We start from the raw sequence: 19,605 nt of genomic DNA, 5'->3' as shown, positions 1-19,605 counted from the left end.
GAGATCGAACTGGGAGCTTAGTGCATGTAAATCCTAGATCTACTAAGTAATCTATTCCCCACACTGTTCTTACAACTTTCATGTGGGAAATAGCTTAGCTGGTAGAGCGCAGGACTTGCATGTTGGAGGCCCCCAGTTCAATCCCCAGTGTGTCACACATACTGAAGTAGAGTCTCTCCCTCTCTCCCTCTCTCTCTCTCTCTCTTTCTTCTCCTTCTTCTTCTTCTTCTTCTTCTTCTTCTTCTTCTTCTTCTTCTTCTTCTTCTTCTTCTCTCATGAAATAAATTGTTTTCTTAAATCATGAGAAAAGCAAAAGTGCTTGTTCTACTGCTACTAGAGCAATAACTCATAAGGTTGTGAGGGCATGAGCTGCTCTCACATGCACATCACCTCACAGCAGGCACATGCTGGACTCCTGATTTCACATGCCCCTCCCCTCTGCTGCCACAGGTTGCAGCAAAGATTGCCTTATTCCTCCTGCAAAATGGACCCCACATCTGGCTGCAATCCCAGAAAGCAGAGCTGATCCTGGGTGGACAAATAGGTCCTTCTAGAACTAGGACTGGGAAGCTGAATCAATCCCTCCTTGCTCATACAGACAATAACATACACAGCTGTTCAAGAGCAGCTGGCAGCCATGTTCTGCCACATGGGCCACTAAGAGAAACAGAAAACCAATGTTAGCAAAAGACAGGCTGAAAGAGACACAGAGAAACCCATCTGAAGCAGGGAGAGGGGACTTTCTGGTTTTGGGTATGGTTATCTTTACTTCTAAGGCACTATCCTTGGACTCTGCAAGATACTACAGCCTCCTGTGCCATGGAAACAGAGAAAACTTTGGTGCTGTGGTAACCTCTATCCTCTCTCTCCTGTTAAAAAACATAAGAATTGGTTTCTGTTCACAGCACCAAAAAAAGTCTAAGAGACACCACCATTATAGACAGAACAGTTCCCTCCCTCACTGTGAACTAGAAGCACATCTTCAATGGCTCAATTTTGCCAACTATGTTCTAAGTCCTGAGCTAGTGGTCTTGAGAAGCATAGCTAGAACCCCAGAGTAGAAGATAAAGAAATTACTGCAGTGCATGTGAGGTCTTATTTTGTATTTGTACAAGTACATGGAAAGTATGTTAAGGGAATGCAGCTATCAAGAGATCAAGAGGAGGTGGAGGCCACAAGTTAGCACTGCTAATCGCTACAATAGTTTAACAAGTGAAAAGCTTACCACCTCCCAAGCAGAAATGCCCACAGTGACCTACATCAGGGCACATATCTTAGCGTGTGCAGATACTATCGGCTTTCCTTTCACCAAATCTTAAAACCTTCAAGTGGGAAGAAGCTTAACTTTTCTCAGTACAGCCTTCTAAATTTCACAGATGGATGCACTATCACCTTAAAAACACATTTAAATACTTTTAAAATTGATCTGCTAACATCTAATACTTTGGTCTGCTATTTTCCCTTGAAATATGCAGAGCTTTAGTCATGGTATAGATTAATTAGTCCCCATGGGAAATTAGTTGGAAAATTAATAACCTTTTTTCTAACCTTAGTGCATTGTTTCTTTTGTACTATGACTATTTTTTATTACTTTGCATTCAGCACTGCTCATCCCTGACTGTTGGTGGTGCTGGGATTTGAACCTGGGACCTCTAATGCCTCAGGCAAGAGTCTGTTGCACTACTTCTCCAGCAGTAGTATACTTCTTTATTTTTTTATTTTTATAATTTATAAGAAAGAGACAGAGAGAAACAAGAGAGGAGATAGAGAGGGAGAAAGAAAGATACCTGTAGCACTGCTTTACTGCTCATGAAGTTTTCCCCCTGCAGGTGGAGACTGGGGGGCTTGAACCTGGGTCCTTGTGTACTGTAATGTGTACAGTCAATCAGGTGTGCCACAGCCAAGCCCCAATAATGTTATCTTTTTTTAATTTTAAAACTTGGCATTCTCCCAGCTTAACTACGTATCAAATAACTAAATGCTTTACCATCATGATCCCATTCTCTCTACAAATCCATCAACCCAGTATTTGAAACCAGTGTTAACCTCACTTTTCCACATGTGTGGAACTACTACGTAAAAAAAAAAAAAAATTAAGTATAAGTTTTAGAAAAATAGAAATAAGTGACCTGAGACACTAGAAATACTAACAATAGCCTTCTTTTTTAAAAAAAATATTTTATTTACTTATTAATGAGAAAGATAGGAGGAGAAAGAGAAAGAGCCAGACATCTTTTTGGTATATGTGCTGCCGGGGATTGAACTCAGGACCTCATGCTTGAGAGTCCAATGCTTTATCCACTGTGCCACCTCCTAGACCACCTGACAGTAACCTTCTAAAAGGAAAAACTTGGTATTTATGCAATGTAGAAAATGCCAGTTGCTTCAAATTTCCAAACTCAAGTTTAGTCCTTCAAGCTCAAGAATGGAACTTTCCCATAATTACATAGTGGTAAAGCACCAAAAAGGGCCTATCCCAAATCAATGTCAACTAAAGTTGGATACTAGCCATCCTAGTTCTAATGAACCACTAGAAGCTACTCAGATTAGAGGAATTTCAAGAAAATAAACCTTTATTCACTATACATGTGGAGTATGTATAGCTTTTGGGGCTATATCGTGTTACTGATCTATATCTCCACATGTATGCAACTCTTAAAAGGTTCATTTAATAACTGTAATTTATTGAAGTAGTATAGAAAGGTTTCAGGTTGAGGGGTAATACTGCCTAATAGAGCATCAACCTTCATGCCTATGACACCCTCCTCCCTACAGGTCCCAAGTTCAATCCCTATACCACCTTAAACCATGGCTGAGTCTGTCTCTCTCTCTCTGGTTTCTCTTATTAAAAAAAATAAAAATAAAAAAATAAATTCTACTAAATAAATAAACCACATACATCAGCACCCCAAAAACCAAAATACATATATATATGACAACTATATACAAAATTTATATAGAGAAAACTTAAAATTCTGATAAACAAGATCAAATAACTAAGTAAGCAGAGACAATTCTATATCCATAGTCACAAGACTCAATATTGTCAAAGACAAAGAAAGAACAAAAAAGAGTTTCTGGGTTTAATCCCTAGCAGTGTTTCTCTCTCTTTCTGTCTCTTTCTCTACCTCTCCTTCCCTCTATCCCTCTCTCTCTGTAATAAATCTTTTTTAAAAGAACTAGAAATAGTTGGGGGGTGCCTAATATTTCTGGAGAAATTGCTGGGTACAGCACCTTACATCGTGACACCTTTTTTTTTAATTTCTTTATTGGGGGATTAATGGTTTACAGTCAACAGTAAAATACAATAGTTTGTACATGCATAACATTGCCACATAACAATACAACACCCACTAGATCCTCCTCTGCCATCATGTTTCAGCACCTGAACCCTCTCCACCCTACCCCCTGCCCCCGTCTTTTACTTTGGTAAAATTCCAGTCCAAGTTCTGTTTAGGGTCCCCTTCTGATCGTGTTTTTCAACTTCTGTCTATGAGTGAGATCATCCCATATTCATCCTTTTGTTTCTGACTTATTTCACTAAACAACATCATGACACCCTTGAACCCTCAAAATAACCCTGTATGGTAGTTATTTTTTGAACCCCCACTCATAGTTTCAAAGGTTTAGATGTAATTAAGTATCACACAGCTAGCCAGAAGAATAGGGAGGGATAAATACAGTCTAACTGACCAATACCAGCTTATATTTATATATTTACTGTATAAAACACAGTATCTGGACTTTTTTTTTTTTTATCTAAGCACTGCTAAGATTCAGTTTATGGTAGTGTTGGGGATTGAACCTTTGGTGCCTCAGGCATGAAAGCCTTTTTATATAACCACTATGCTATTACCCCAGCCCAATAAGTAGGTATTTTTTAGACTAATCATTATCTTTTATAAAAGATGTATTGATCTCTTTTTTCTTGCTGCCAGGACTTCATGCCATCAAGATATCCCCCGCTTCCCCAAAATACACACACAATACACATTCCACCCATTTGGATGTTTTTAAGAGGGTGAGAGACAGAGACATAAGTTTCCTCCTTGCAAGTGTTCTTATACGGTGACTAGGGACCACAGATCCTGGAGCATGGTAAAGTATACACTCTATTCAGTGAGTTATCTCCTGATCCAGCATCTTAATTCTTTACTCATTTTTAATTATAATTAATATGTGTTTCCTCCCTCTTCTCCATCTCATTTTCTAGAAATATGGGTTTTCCAGACAACTTTCAATTTTTGTTCTCCTTCTTCCAAATACCAAGAACAGCAGTTAACTACTGACTCAAAAAAGGGGAAGAAGAAGTGGGGTCTCTCAGTCTCTGCCCACACTGCTTTGCCTCAAGGCCTCTCTCAGATGCCCCCAGTCAGAAGTGGGCAGAGATAGGGGCCCACAAAAGAGGAATCTGGGACTTGGCATAGCTGCTTCTTCACAGCCATAAAAGGAAGTCAACAATCTGAATCATGTAATATGTGAAATACAGATTTCTTTTTTTTTTAATATTTTATTTATTTATTCCCTTTTGTTGCCCTTGTTGTTTTATTGTTGTAGTTATTGTTATCATTGTTGGATAGGACAGAGAGAAACGGAGAGAGGAGGGGAAGACAGAGAGGGGGAGAGAAAGATAGACACCTGCAGACCTGCTTCACCGCCTGTGAAGCGACTCCCCTGCAGGTGGGGAGCCGGGTTTTGAACCGGGATCCTTATGCCGGTCCTTGTGCTTTGCGCCACCTGCGCTTAACCTGCTGCGCTACAGCCCGACTCCCGAAATACAGATTTCTAAATCTTGGCTATTAATCCAAACTTCTCAAAACATTGTATATGGACAAAATTTGTTCAAGGATCAGTTTCGGTCCCACCTAAGTTCAGTCCCCCAGCATCATGTGTGCCAGGGTCATGTTCTGATTCTCTATCTCACTCCTTCTCTCCTTCATTAATACATAAACAAATATTTTAAAAATGATAACAGTAAATCAGAATTCCATCCCTACTTCAATGTATGACCCATGAATACATGGAAGATCCAGCCCTTACTCTTCCAGAGAGGCCAGTGGGGACAAAAGACAACATTTCAGAAGATGTAAAGTGGGGAGAGAGAAAACTCTACAAAGGACACAGCATCCACCATCCACATACTCTCTTAAATGCTGGCTTACATAGGGCAAGCTCGGGAAATGGCGATTTAAAAGGTGAAAGCATAACCCAGCCATATACATTCGGAGAAGAGGACAAGAAGGTAAGAATTATATTAAAGGAGACAAATCAAAACTCAATAATTCTACCTGTGTGTATCCATCATAATTCTTAAAATAGTGAAGCCCTAAAAGAATCATAACAAGAGAAAAAGCCTACCACTTGCAGGCATGTGGTTATCAAAAAAGATAATTGTGATACCAAGTCCTACAGAAATAGCACCTCACATAAATGTTCTAGCAACCCTAGGAGGGGTCATAATTCCCAATTTACAGGTGGGAAAACTGAAACTGACATCCTATAGTCTGGTAAAGAGCCAGTCATTTCAAGCTAAATGATTTTTTTCCCATTAGTTACTGGCCTGGGCATGGCAACTCCACAAGCAGTCAAGAACAACTCATTCACTACAGTGATTACAAGTATAGGACTAGTGTAAAGAGAAGAAAAAGATGGGGCTGGGTGGTGGCACTCCTGGTTAAGCACATATGTTACAAGGCTCAAGGACCTAGGTTTAAGCCCCCAGTTGCCACCTGCAGGGGGAAAGCTTTACAAGTGGTGAAGTAGTGCTGCAGGTATCTCTGTCTCTCTTCCTCTCTATCTCCCCACTTCTTGATTTCTGACTGTCTATCCAATAAATAAATAAAGATAATGAAAATAAAAAGGAAAAGAAATCCTTGAACCACAACAGAACCATAAAAGGTTCTGTTGATTATGAGAATTTGATTTTGTAATAAAAATAGTTGCATAAATAAATAGAAAAGGGCGTACTAGGCGGTGGCACACCCAGTTAAGCACACATAGTATGAAGTACAAGGACCCATGAGAGGATCCCAGTTCCCCCCTGCAGGGGGGATGCTTCATGAGTAGTGAAGCAGGTCTGCAGGTATCTATTTTTCTCTCTCTCTCTTCCTCTCTATCTCCTCCCCTTCTCTCAATTTCTCTCTGTCCTATCCAATAAAATGGAAAAAATAACTGCCAGTAACAGTGAGTTTGTAGTACTGGCACTGAGCACCAGCAGTAACCCTTGAGGCAAAAAAATTAAGTTAAATTAAATTAAAAATAAATGCAAAGTAAAGCACAAGAGCTATCCAATAAGTGATGCTGAGAGCATAATGGTCATGCAAAAGGACTTAAATGCTTGAGGCACCAAAAGGTTCCAAGTTTAACCCCAGGTACCACCATATGCCAGAGCTGAGTAGTGCTCTGGTGAAGAGGGAAAAAAAAACTATCACTCATAATTTGTCAAAGTATAGCTTCTGAGTCCCAACTCTTAAAGAAATGAACATACAAGAGAAAGCAAAAATGCAGCTGTTCAAAGAACTGCTCAATTTACTGTACTTTTTAAAATTTTTTTCCTGACCTTTCTGACTCTGAACTGAAAGGACATAACAAAAGTTATCTCCTGACTCTGAGGCTTCCTGTGGGTCTAGGTCAATTCTATGATCACTGTGGGTGTTCAAAAAGGAAGGGCAGGTCAGGGGTAGGAAAAGTCAGTGGGGTGGAGGTCTCTGAGCTGAATGGCATTTGCATCTTAGAGGAAACTAAAACTACACACCAAGAAAGGAGGAGGGGTCAAAACTTAAACAATTTGTTTAAAGCATCTTATTTCAAACAGTCGTTCACAACCCATGATGGGTAGTGAAATAAACTAAATATGTCACAACCATGATTTAATAAAATGACCCCAAATGAATACATCAGCATACACACCACATTAAAAGGATATAATTTGAGATGCAGGTGAGTGACAGAACACATACTGTGTGTGTATGAGGTTCTGGGTTTGATCTCCAGCACTCCCCTCGCCAAAAAAAAAAAAAAAAATGCAAATAAGTATAGAAAACTTATTTGGGGGGCCAGGCAGGGATGACCTAGTAAAAGACATAGGACCTGGGCTCAAGCACAGGGTCCCCACCTGTGGAAGTGAGGACTATTTCATCGTGAAATAGTCCTACAGGTGTCTCTTTCTATCTTCCCCTACCTCAATTTCTGTGTGTGTCTCTCTCCCTGTCTCCCCACACACACACACCTCAATTTCTGTCTCTATCAACAGATGAAAGAAAAATAATGGTCTCTGGGAGCATTTAACTGACCTTGGAAGCACCAAGCCCCAGTGATAATCCTAGTGGCAGTAAAAATAGTAATAATAATAATTATTAATTTTTTATTTTAATTTCAGTATATTTGAGAACATACAAGTTTTGTGGAGCAATGCTAAATACATTTATTTTATAAAAAGATAACTCCAGTTGGTGGTCAGAAAAAGCTTCAAAGTGAGAGAACTACCTAGAGCTAAAATGTCCAGTATTTAAAACTAGAGGATTCATCTAGTAGTAGGAATGCAACAAATCTAGTTCAACTAGGTACTGGAAACCAATACAAAACAGACAACTCTTTAATATTTTATGTGGTAATAAATAAGCACTGCCATCCCATAGCTCTGGAAAGTATCATTTTACAGTGGCCTCCCCAAGCGTTTGCTCTTTTTTCTCCCTCTGTACACTTCCCTCTGTGGGAGATGTTAGGATCATGTGATCACTCTGTGTGTACATCAGAGCTCCAGGACTATGGCGAGGAAGGTCTAGGGCCTCCTATGCCAGCTGGAGAAAATGGCTTAGCGTGATATGCCCTAAGGTAGGTTCAGATAGGCTCAAGGTCAATGCAGAGTATGGCAGAGAGTAGACCACCTGTCCCAGTTCTTTTCCAAGAATCCTCAAAATAAAGCTACCAAGCAACACACACACACACACACACACACACACATACAGGGCAAACAACAGCGACAATACCTGACTACATAACAGACATAAGGTTAATATCAAATTTATATTAATATCTTGCCAAGAAACAAGTACATGCCTTTTTATTTACTTAATTTTTATTTTAATATTTTATTTTTTAATTTAATAACTGAGAAACAAAAGCACTGCTTAGCTCTGGCTTACAATGGTGCTTGGGATTGAACCTGGTTCTTCAGAGTCAGCCTCTGGCAAGGATCTTTAGCATAAACATCATGCTGTCTCCCCAGCCTACCTTTTTTATTTATTTTTTTTAGTTCCTTATAACTCTGAATTAATTTTACTGATAACTAAATGAAGTTATGGGTGAGGAAGATACTGGCCTTAAAATTTAAAAAAGAAAGAAACTACTAGTCGAAGTTATACAAGGGCAATTTTTTCTGTTAGGGAATTTTTAGGTTAATTATGGCATTCTCCTAGGGAGACCAATTCATACAACATAAATGGACATTGCTTCCTTTTTCTATTCTTTCTATCCTGATACTGTAATTGAGAACAGCTTGGCTTAATACTAAGTATACATTGTAAACAATCTACTTTGGTGTTGCAGTTATGTTCATGAATTGAAATAGTATTAAATCACAACTTACTTACTGATTTAGCAGTGTTACTTGGTGCTTTAATTTTTAAAAAACTGTTAATTTTTTTCTTGAAATTTATTTTTTAATATCAAAATGGCTCTCAGCTATAAACAAAATGCCTCCCTCTTAAATCCAAGTTCAAAGAGAAAGTCAGGAAAAGATGCTGTGCAAATAAAAAGTAATGTTTTCTTTTCAAAGTTTTGATTTGGTTTGCTTGGAAAAGATCAACAATCTGATTGCAGTTACCTAAGATCCTATGATATCCACCCCCTCCATTTTTCCTTTTCAAAATGTTTCCAGACAGGAGTCGGGCTGTAGCACAGCGGGTTAAGCGCAGGTGGCGCAAAGCAAAAGGACCGGCATAAGGATCCCGGTTCGAACCCCGGCTCCCCACCTGCAAGGGAGTCGCTTCACAGTCTGCAGGTGTCTATCTTTCTCTCCTCCTCTCTGTCTTCCCCTCCTCTCTCCATTTCTCTCTGTCCTATCCAACAACGACAACAACAATAAAAACTACAACAATAAAACAACAAGGGCAACAAAAGGGAACAAATAAATAAAATAAATATTTTTAAAAAAATGTTTCCAGACACTTGACTTATAAAATAGCTGTTTGGATTTCACCATCTGAAAATCACTTTTAAATCACTTTAAAGTTGTCACACTAATATCTTACAATGTTTTGACAATACCTAGATGAAAATACCCTTTTAAGATCTTTGAGGTTCTGGACAGAATTGGGTTTATCTATATACTGGGTTGTCTGAAAAGTTACAATATATTTTTCTGTTTTTATATGCAAAAATGCATTATCACTTTCCTGACAGCCCAATACAGTAAGTGGGAACCAGGCAGAGCTCTGGGATTACTGGAAGCTAAGACTCCTCTAGCGAGCCTCCCTAAACAAGCTTTCCCATAGTGATCTTTTCCTTAAAAGAAAAAAAAAAAGAAGAAGAAGAAGAAGAAGCCATTCTGTATTCTGACCTTCAGAAACAGAGGCAGCCTGTTTCCAGACAGACCTCCTGGCAGGAACTGCCTGGGTATTCTGAATTCAGCATTAATTTTCATACTTGTGTTTCGTTTTTTGTTTTGTTTGTCATCACTGAGGCTTCACCACTCAGAATGAACTTTTTTTATGTATTTACTTATTATTGGCTATAGACAGAAAGCAATTGAGAGGAAAGGGGGAAATAGAGAGGAAAAGAGACAGAGAGACACCTGTAGCCCTGCTTTACCACTCATGAAGCTTTCCTCCTGCAGGTGGGAACTAGGGACTTGAACCCAGGAACCTGTGCAGTATAATGTGTGTGCTTAACCAGATGCACCCACTTCCTAGCCTTTTTCTTTTTAGATAGAGACAGAGACATCTGCCATGTTAGTAAATAAGTATTTAAAAAAAAAAAAGTTTATTAATTTTATGCATTAGAAACTTAAAACATTCAGATTAGGGGGTCGGGCGGTAGTGCAGCAGGTTAAGCACGAATGGCGCAAAGCTCAAGGACTGGCCTAAGGATCCCAGTTCGAGCCCCCCCACCCTGGCTCCCAACTTACAGGAGTTTGCTTCACAAGCAGTGAAGCGGGTCTGTAGCTGTCTTTCTCTCACCCTTTCTGTCTTCTCCCCTCTCCATTTCTCTCTGTCCTATCCAACAACGACATCAATAACAACAATAATAATAACTACAATAGCGATAAAACACCCAGGGCAACAAAAAGGGAAAAAAATAGCCTCCAGGAGCAGTAGATTCATAGTGCAGGCACCAAGCCCCAGCAATAACCCTGGAGGCAAAAAAAAAAAAAATCAACTCAAATTAGTTTATATGTCTTTTTTACACATAACATTTTTTCTCACTAGGGTTATAACTGGGGTTTGGTGCCTGCACAACAAATTTACTGCTCCAGAAAGCCATTTTTTCCATATATTTTTTAATTTATTTGATTTGATAAGACAGAAAAATTGAGGGGTAGAGAAACAGAGAGAAAGAGAGACACTTGCAGACTAGTTTCATCACTTGTGAAGCCTCCCCACTGCAGGAGGGCTGGGGGCTTGAACCCAGGTCTTTGCTTATAACATGTGTGCTCAACTAGGTGCACCACTACCTAGTCCCCAGATGTCTTCTAATTTCGTCAATTTCACAGACCTCGCCCTGTGACTCTAAAAAGGTCTTAACTTTTACAACTAGGCTTAAACTGTGAGAAAACTTTGTGTTTTTAAAAATATTTTTGATGCAAATATTAGAAAACATATGATACATAAACTCTTACCAAGAGATTAATTGTACTGGGCCAAGATCAAAGTCTGAGTAAACTAATGGTTTCAACCAAAGAACTGATAGTGCAACTTCACAATGAAAATAATCAATGGTAAATAAAACTATCACTATGAGAATATACTAAAAGAAATAAAAATTTGTAGTCCAGCAGGTGGTGCAATAGATAAAGCATTGAACTCTCATGCTTGAGGTCCTGAGTTCAATCCCCGGCAGCACATGTACCAGAATGCTGTCTGGTTCTTTCTCTCTCTCCTCCTGTCTTTCTCATGAATAAAGAAATAAAATCTAAAAAATAAATAAATAAATAAATAAAAACTTAATGTATCTTTTGGGAAACAGCTAGGGGAGTGGGAAGAAGGCAGATTACCTGGAAGAAGAGCTCATGCCTTACCATGTGCAAAACCCTGGGTTTGAGTCCCAGTACAAAATAGCAATACCAGTGTTAGTGTTGGCAGGAGATCCATGGATGGTAGATTGGTGCTGTGATGCCTCTCCTCTGTGTCTCTGTCTCTATCTCTCAAATAAACAGTAAGAAAATTGTGCTGGGGAGGTTGTCCAGTAATTGAATGATTCATGCACTGTCACAGGTTCATCTCCTTTTTAAAAACTAAAAACAAATTAAAAAAAGTGACCTGCAAGGTGGTACAATAGACTGGACTTACAGGTATGGGAGTCTGAATCCAAATTCCAGCATCACATGTGCCAGAGTAATGTTCTCGTTCTCTGTCCTTGTTCCCTTTCTCCACCATTAATATATAAATAAAATATAAAAATTTAAAAATAAAGGTTAAATAGTCATGGTCAATAAGAATCATAGTGGTTTAGAACTGGAACCCCTTCTCTAGTCTCAGTCCCAGCTCACCACCATCCCCAGTTAATGGTTACACTACACTAAGTCAAACTGCTAAGCTTCTCAAAAGTTATACTCTGGGGGTCCGGTAGAACACTGGGTTAAGTGCGCACAGTGTGAAGCTCAAGGTCCACACAAGGATCCCAGTTGAAGACCCCAGCTCCCCACCTGCAGGGGATTGCTTCACAAGCAATAAGGCAGGTTTGCAGGTGTCTTTCTTCCCCCCTCTCTTCTTCCACTCCTCTCTCAATTTCTTTCTGTCCTATACAACAACAATGGAAAAAAGATGGCCACCAGGAGCAGTAATGCAAACACTGAGCCCCAGCAATAACCCTGGAGGTAAAAATGAAAAAAAAAAAAAAAAAGTTCTATTCTTTGCTTCAGGAAACTCACAACCTCCTTCCTCACTCCTGTTCCATTTCAAATAGGTGATTAATCAGTCATTACTTAACTCATTCGTGAGCATGTATTACATCTCTCCTTTGTTCAAGGTAGCCACCGGGGATCAGGCCTCTTTATAGTGAGATAAAAATCTCATCACCTTTTACTCATTGCAAGGGTTCTGTCTGCCCCACAGCTCACAGAGAACACATTTGACTGTGCAGCATAAATTGGCCTACAGAATAAGGTCCAAATAGAAAGCTCAGCTACTCAAAACCTCCGTCCCCAACACCCTATCACCACACCACCCATCTTTTTATCTAGTAAACAATTCCAATTTCTTAAACCCAGAGATTTGGGGGGGAATTTTACTGTTATAGCAACTCCCCTGAAGACACTAATTTTCCAGCTTCCTTAATATGTGACACTCAGAGAGGAGTTCTGAATTCAAGCTGACAAACTCCTGATCTAGTCTAAACCAGTGCACTGGTGGTACTTCTCAGTTAAAGAGAGTTTGCTTTCCCCAAGCCTAGAAAGCTCTTTCCCTACCCTGGCTTTTTCTTATGAACTACTTATCCCGAACTACCTACCAAAAAAGGGTTCCTTTTCTCTCCATGCTACAACCAAGTGAGCCCAAAGGACACTACTTCCATCTGTCTTCAGCATATCTTATTATGAGATTAAAAATCTAACCCTGTTGTCCAGGAGGAGGTGCAGTGGATAAAACATTAGACTCTCAAGTATGAGTTCCTGAGTTCAATCCCTGGCAGCACATGTATCAGAGTGATGTCTGGTCCTTTCTCTCTCTCCTCCTACCTTTCTAATAAATAAATAAATAATATTTTAAAAAATTAAAATATAAATAAAAATAAAAATCTAATCCCCTGGGAGTTGGGCGGTAGCACAGCAGGTTAAGCGCAGGTGGCACAAAGCGCAAGGACTGGCTTAAGGATCCCAGTTCAAGCCCCCAGCTCCCCACCTGCAGGGGAGTCACTTCACAATCGGTGAAGCAGGTCTACAGGTGTCTGTCTTTCTCTCCACCTCTCCATCTTCCCCTCCTCTCTCCATTTCTCTCTGTCCTATCCAACAATGACGACATCAATAACAACAATAACTACAACAATAAAACAAGAGCAACCAAAGGGAATAAATAAATAATCTAACCCCCTTTTGCCCATTTCACCAGTAGAGACTCCTGGTGAAGAAGTAATTTCCTCTGCACTAACTACAACTACTGAAATTCTCTGTATGAAAATAAATGTCACTGACTTCTGTTAGCAAGTCATATAAAAAAAATGCACAGTGCCTGGAGTCTTACATGCCTGAACTCTGTGTTTGATTCCAGGTACCACATGAGACCAACTTAAGATAAATCAAGTGGAACTCCATGGATAGTGGAACAATGATATCTCTCTCTCATGTTAAAATAATTTAAATTGAACAGGGGTGGTGGAATGCAGGGGAGGCATGTATGAGGCTCTCAACTCAATCTCAGGCACATTTTTCAAAAAGCTTGCAAATTCAAAAGTTTTTGTCCCACCTGGTAAGAGGTCTCTCCTGGCCTTCATCATTTGAAGAGAAGGCTGTTACACTGAACAAGGGAGACCAGGACACGCTATACACCAGATATCAGTCTTAACCAAAATAAAGCTGAGGTATCTGGAAGACCCTTAGCAAGGAATGTTAAAATGCACTAAGAGAAAAACTCATCCTGAAAGAAAATCGGCACACCCAAGTACCAAAATTGGAACATATCCAAGTACCAAAGCTGGGTGTGTTCTTTAGAGATAGAACTCAACTAAACCAAAGCACTCACAGGCTCAGATAAGGCCAGATACCTCCCGGAGTAAGCTCTGTATTACAACAGCACCAGATTTATGCTTGTAAGCCAGGCTGTTTTTATACCACTTTTTAACCCATTTATTTCCTCCCTTGATAGAATGTAGTAAAGTTTCAGGCTGTTTTAGTTGTACTAAGGTGAAAGATTTTTATCCACTCTTGAGCCTGAAGGCTAGATTATCAACCCACTGATGAAAGTAGCAATACGATAAAAATGTTAGTCCAAATGAAAGAAATCAACAAACGAAGGTAAAATTTAGAACAAGGACTGAGGAATGCTGATATACTTCCCCACCTGAAAATTTTCTTTCCAGTTCTAGTCTAGCTGTGTGTGGTTTCCTTTGATTATCTTCTAAATAATTCCCATGAAATTGTGAGGCATCTTGAAAGGACCTTGTCATTTTTATCAATCAAGTGTAAACATGTGCTTGGTACACACAGAGGAACTCAGGCATTTGTTGATGGGATGAATGAAGCAATCTGTGAACTTTCAAAGTTTTAACACACCAAGCTTTTTCCACAAGTATAAATTCTCCACATAAATCACAAGTTGTCAAAAAATTCATTCAACAAATGCCAATTAAATGCTTCAAATAGTAGCTATAGTTTCAGAAACAACAAAAAAAATACAAGAATCACTGATAAATAAATGTTTATTGAGGGTATGCTGTAGGACAAGCGCTATGGTAGTCCAAAAGATATTATAATGAATAAGATATACATAGCATGTTAGGGAACTCATGAAGATAAATGAACAACAATTATCTGTAATGCTGTTTAAAATAGGAAATGTTGTGGTTGGGGAAATAGCTCAAATGGTAGAGCACTGGACTTGCATGAAGCTCCTGGTTTGATCCCTGGTGCCCCATGTACCAGATTGGTGCTTTCATATGAAATAAATCTTTAAAAAAAGACAAAACAGAAAATGTTAAATTTTTCCAAGGTATGGATAGACTATCAAGAGTCAGAGATCAAAAGAAGTTATGATTTCTAAGGAATTTATAGGACATTCCCATTCAGGAGTGGGACATTATTTGTGGCTTAACCTTATAAATCGCAAATGAAGCCTAGTAGTTTTTTTTGGGGTTTTTTTTCCCCCTCCAGGTATATCACTGTGGCTTGGTGCTAGCACTATGAATCCACTGCTCCTGAGGGCCATTTCTTCCATTTTATTGAGTAGGACAGGAGAAATTGAGAGCAGAGGGGAAGATACAGAGGAGAAGAGAAAGACACCTATAGACCTGCTTCACCACTTGCAAAGCTTTCCCCCTGCAGGTAGGGAGCTGGGACTCGAACCAGGATCCTTACACAGGTCCCTGTGCTTTGTACTATGTGTGCTTAACCCGGTGTACCACCGCCTGGTCCCCAAGCCTTACAGTAGTTTCCACCTGAAACAGTTAATTTCAATGATTTTGTGGTATTGATGAAAATTAATATCCTATCTTCTTATCTCTAGTATTATATCAAGTGATATTAACAGTGGATTCTGAGGAACAAGAATGCAGATCAATTTTTTAGATCAATTCTTTATTGAAGAAAATCATAACTGAAACAGAGATATAAATAAACCAAGTCCTTTTGTGTGTGTGACTGAAAATATGATATATAGGAATAAATTTGCTGGGGGCTGGGTGGTGGCGCACCTGGTTGAGCGCACATATGACAGTGCACAAGGACCCAGGTTCGAGCTCCCAGTTCCCACCTGCAGGGGGAAAGCTTTGCGAGTGATGAAGCAGGTCTACCGGTGTCTCTCTCTCTTTCCCTCTCTATCTCCCCTCCTCCTCTCAATTTCTGGGTGTCTCTATCCAGTAAATAAATAAATATAATTTTAAAAATTGAAAAAAAAAAAGTAGGCCTCATTAAAAAAAAGAAATAGATTTGCTGGCGAGATAATAAAATACACATAAAGAACAACTCGGGCCTTATGGGAAATCCTTATGTAACAGTAATTCTATAATAAAATAGTTTTGTACACTGCAAACTAGAAAAGGTAAAATTACTTTGACATGTAGCTGGGGACAGACAGTGTTGGCATACCTGGTTGAGCGCACATGTTAGATGCCTAAGTACATTTAGGTAAACACCACAGTATTTCTTTACTCCTTTAATCAAATGAAAATGTATCCTTCAGCTTCCCCCAAATTCTCTGAAATGCATGTTAGAGCAAAAAAAGAAACAGTGGTTATAATGTTGGAAGACTTGGAAGCATGAGGTCCCAAGCTCACTCCCCAACATCACATGTGCCAGAGTGATGTTTCAGTCTGTTTCTCTCCCCACTGCCCCATTAGCAAATCAATAAATCAGAAGAAAGAATGGAGAAAAGAAGGGAGAGAGGGACAGAGGGAGATTAAGTCCTATGAAAACCACTAGTCAAATCACTGAAGCAAAAAAAGTTTTAAGTCCATGGTCATGGAGGGAGCTCAATGGTGGAGCACACTCCTCCTCACATGTGTGAGGACTCAGGTTCCATCCCCAATTTCCATCCCCTGGTTTCACAGGTTATGGAGTAGTGCTCTGGTATCTGTTGGTTTCTCATTAAGTATCAAAGCTAATATTAACTCTGGTTAGACTTACCTACTACTGCTCTCCTCTTACTAGACTCAATGAACGTTCCTACAGCAGTTACGATGAGTAGTTTTACCTCTAGTAGTTAGAGACGGGAAAAGCAATGTCTATCCATGTATTCCATTAAAAGCAAGTATGTGACACACACACACAAAAAAAAAATTTTAGAAATCCAGAAGGAGTCTCTTTAATTGAACCTTGCCTCTGTGGGAAAATTAAATACTTGTAAGGCTTCTTTATATACTGCAAAAGGCTCCTACATTCATACATTGACCTGTAACTGACTGGGTAGAACCAGTTGAGGTAACTGACTATCTTCAGACTAGACAACATTCATATATTAAATCTGTCCTGTTCACTAACTTTTTGCCAGCAGTTTATCTTTACAATATTTTCTACTGACTGCACAGGAAATGAATCAAGCACCATTTAGCAATTTGTACGGAGTATGATGGAGACAGGAAAATCATTAATGCATTCATGCTAGTTACACTGAAGAACTTAGGGCATGAATAAACCCATCAATCAATTCTTGAGGTCACACTCCAAGTGCTACAAAGAAAGCAATTTTTTTAAAATGTGGCTTTACCTCTCCTTGCAATTTTGAGTGGTGGAAAAAAAAATCTCTACTTTAGCATAATTTTAATTTACATTAGGAAAACCTAATTATTGCTTTAAGGTTAAAGCGCTTTTTCATATACTTCTATAATGCTACATTTTTCAGAATGCTGGTTGATAGAATTGCGTAAGGGTTCCTGGTAAATATCGTAACTATGATATTCAAGCAGTATTTTTAAGCAAACTGGCTACCTAGGCCTAATTTCTGCATATTAAAGGGCACTTAGTTAAAGGCCATAAAAAAAAAGGCTATTGTGTGAAAAAACAAGGAGGATACATTTTAGGCAGAACTGGCTCCACTTCTGCAAATTAAGCAAAGGAAAAAAAAAAAAAAAAAAGGAAGGGAGGAAGCAGGCAAAGGAAGGAGTCATTTGCTGCAGTGGTTCCCTAGAAGTTCTAGGCACTTCCCCTGAAGCCTAAAGGGATCAGAAAAGGTGGGAAGAAAGAGGAGGGGCGACTCTCCCTTGGGGCAAAAGCCCAAAGTGACTCTTTCTTACAACTTGCACAGTTCACTGAAGGCCATGAAAGCTGACTGCAGAGAGGAGGACATGGCATGACATTGCCTTCCCGGTCTGGAACCCCGGGCTCTGTGCAGGGTGCTGGAAACAGAGACCGAGCAGCATCTTCCACACACGCACCTGCAGGGCCGGGCAGCCCCTCCGCCGCCCTCCGGTCCCCGAGCCCGGCCCACGGGCAGTGGCTGGAGCACCCTGAGCCCGGGGCCCTCGGACCCCCGCAGACGCCCCCCCCGGCCCGGGCTGGGCTCCCCAGATCCCGCGGCGTCGGCGGCGGGGGCGGCGGCGGGGGCGGCGGCGGGGCGCGGCTGGACACCCGCACCCGCAGGACGCGCACGGAATCAGAACTCATCGCAGCACGTCTACACTCGCGCGGACGTGGAGACACAACCCCGGCACCGGTCCCGGGGCTGACGGCCCGTCCCGCCCCTCCTCCGGCCGCGGGACAGGGTCCTACCTGTCCTCCGAAACGCTGATGACGCCCTCCTCCTTGGGCACGATCACCGCCATGTTCACCACCTCCTGGGACCCCTCGACCCGCTGCAGCAGGATCGGCTTTCGGATCAGGGGCTTGGGCTGGATCTCCGCCGCCATCGGAGGGGGCGCGCCGGGGGCGCCGCCGCCGCCAAACGAGCTGCGGGGCCGGGCTGAAGAGACCGCTCGGACTTGGACACAGGCCGAGCAAGGAGCCCTGGTCGACCCGAGCGGGACGCGAGGGACCGGCGACCATAGCCTGGCCGCTGCACGCCGGACGACTCAGCGCTCCGGGTTTCGGGTACCGAAACCGCACGGCCCGGGCTGCCAGCCCGCGCCAACACCAGTGCAGGGGGCGGGGCCGGGGGCGGGGCCTGCCGCCGGAGGTGGCGGTTCGTGGTCACTGGGCCGCAGCACTTCCGGAAAGGTGGCGAAGGAGGCGGGGAGATATGACAGAAGAGGCGGGGTAATGGCGGCCCAATGCGCACGCGTCAACCCACAGTTCATTTCCGCCCCGCCCACAAGTCCTTCAAACTCGGCGGCACTAGCGTGAAGGCGTGTGTATTTTCACTTTCTGAGGCCTCCTCTCACCGCCTTCCACAGTGGACGTTTAGTCCCCTCCTATAACCTCCCTTGAGGCGAGTGTACACGCACTCCAGGGAACGCGCTAGCCAGAGGCCCGCCCCCTTGAAATCTTGAAAGGGAGGTGGGGCGCGGAAAAGCACCTTAGGGCAAAACCGGAAAGAGCCTTCTAAAGTATTACACTTAAGACAAAATTGTGCATGCGTCCGGGTTATCTGTCTTCCTCAGCCTTCAGAGGGAAGCGGCTAGCAGCTCCCACTACGGTCCAGGCCTAAGCCGTGGAGTGCGGCCCCATGGGCTTCTGGGAGTTGTAGTTTTAAGCGGCTCCACAGCCTGTCGCGAGTATACTACTGCTCCCTTATCTCTACTCCTATCCTGGAGGACTCCGGCCTGGCAGCTGCTGGCCAAGTCGTGGGAGGGACCACTTCTTTGTGTCTTTTTCAATTTCTTTGAGTAGTGACTCATAATTTTCAGTATACAAGTCTTTCACTTCTTTGGTTAGATTTACTCCTAGATATTTTATTGTTTTTGTTGCTATAGTAAAAGGAATTGATTTCTGGATTTCAATTTCTTCTAACTTAGTGTTTGCATAGAGGAATGCCACTGGCTTTTGAATGTTAATTTTATAGCCTGACACTTTACTGTATTGCCTAATGATTTCCAAAAGCTTCTTGCTGGATTCCTTAGGTTTTTCCATGTATACTATCATGTCATCTGCAAATAAGGAGAGTTTGACTTCTTCTCTTCCAATCTGTATCCCTTTAATTCCTTGCTCCTGCCTGATTGCTATGGCAAGAACTTCCAACACTATGTTGAATAGTAATGGTGATAGTGGGCAGCCCTGCCTAGTACCTGATCTGAGTGGAAATGCTTCCAGTTTTTCACCAATGAGTATGATGTTGGCTGTAGGTTTGCTATATATAGACTCCACTATCT

At 41.3% G+C, this 19,605-nt stretch overlaps 1 protein-coding gene across 2 annotated transcripts in view; it reads right to left on the bottom strand.

Annotated features, from left to right (window-relative positions):
• The window catches only part of WDFY2 (WD repeat and FYVE domain containing 2), a 198,568-nt gene extending 179,963 nt beyond the window's left edge, over positions 1 to 18,605 (bottom strand). The window contains exon 1 of one of the 2 annotated variants that reach the window (XM_060194876.1): positions 18,071 to 18,605. In XM_060194876.1, coding sequence (XP_060050859.1) covers positions 18,071 to 18,207 — 137 coding nt within the window. In that variant the 5' untranslated portion in view covers positions 18,208 to 18,605. The remainder of the gene's footprint in view (positions 1 to 18,070) is intronic. The other variant, XM_007521564.3, reaches the window with a different exon arrangement.
• Positions 18,606 to 19,605: the final 1,000 nt, after the last annotated feature.

This window comes from Erinaceus europaeus, chromosome 7 (assembly GCF_950295315.1).
Source record: "Erinaceus europaeus chromosome 7, mEriEur2.1, whole genome shotgun sequence".
NCBI lineage: Eukaryota > Metazoa > Chordata > Mammalia > Eulipotyphla > Erinaceidae > Erinaceus > Erinaceus europaeus.
This window is presented reverse-complemented; position numbering and strand designations above follow the sequence as displayed.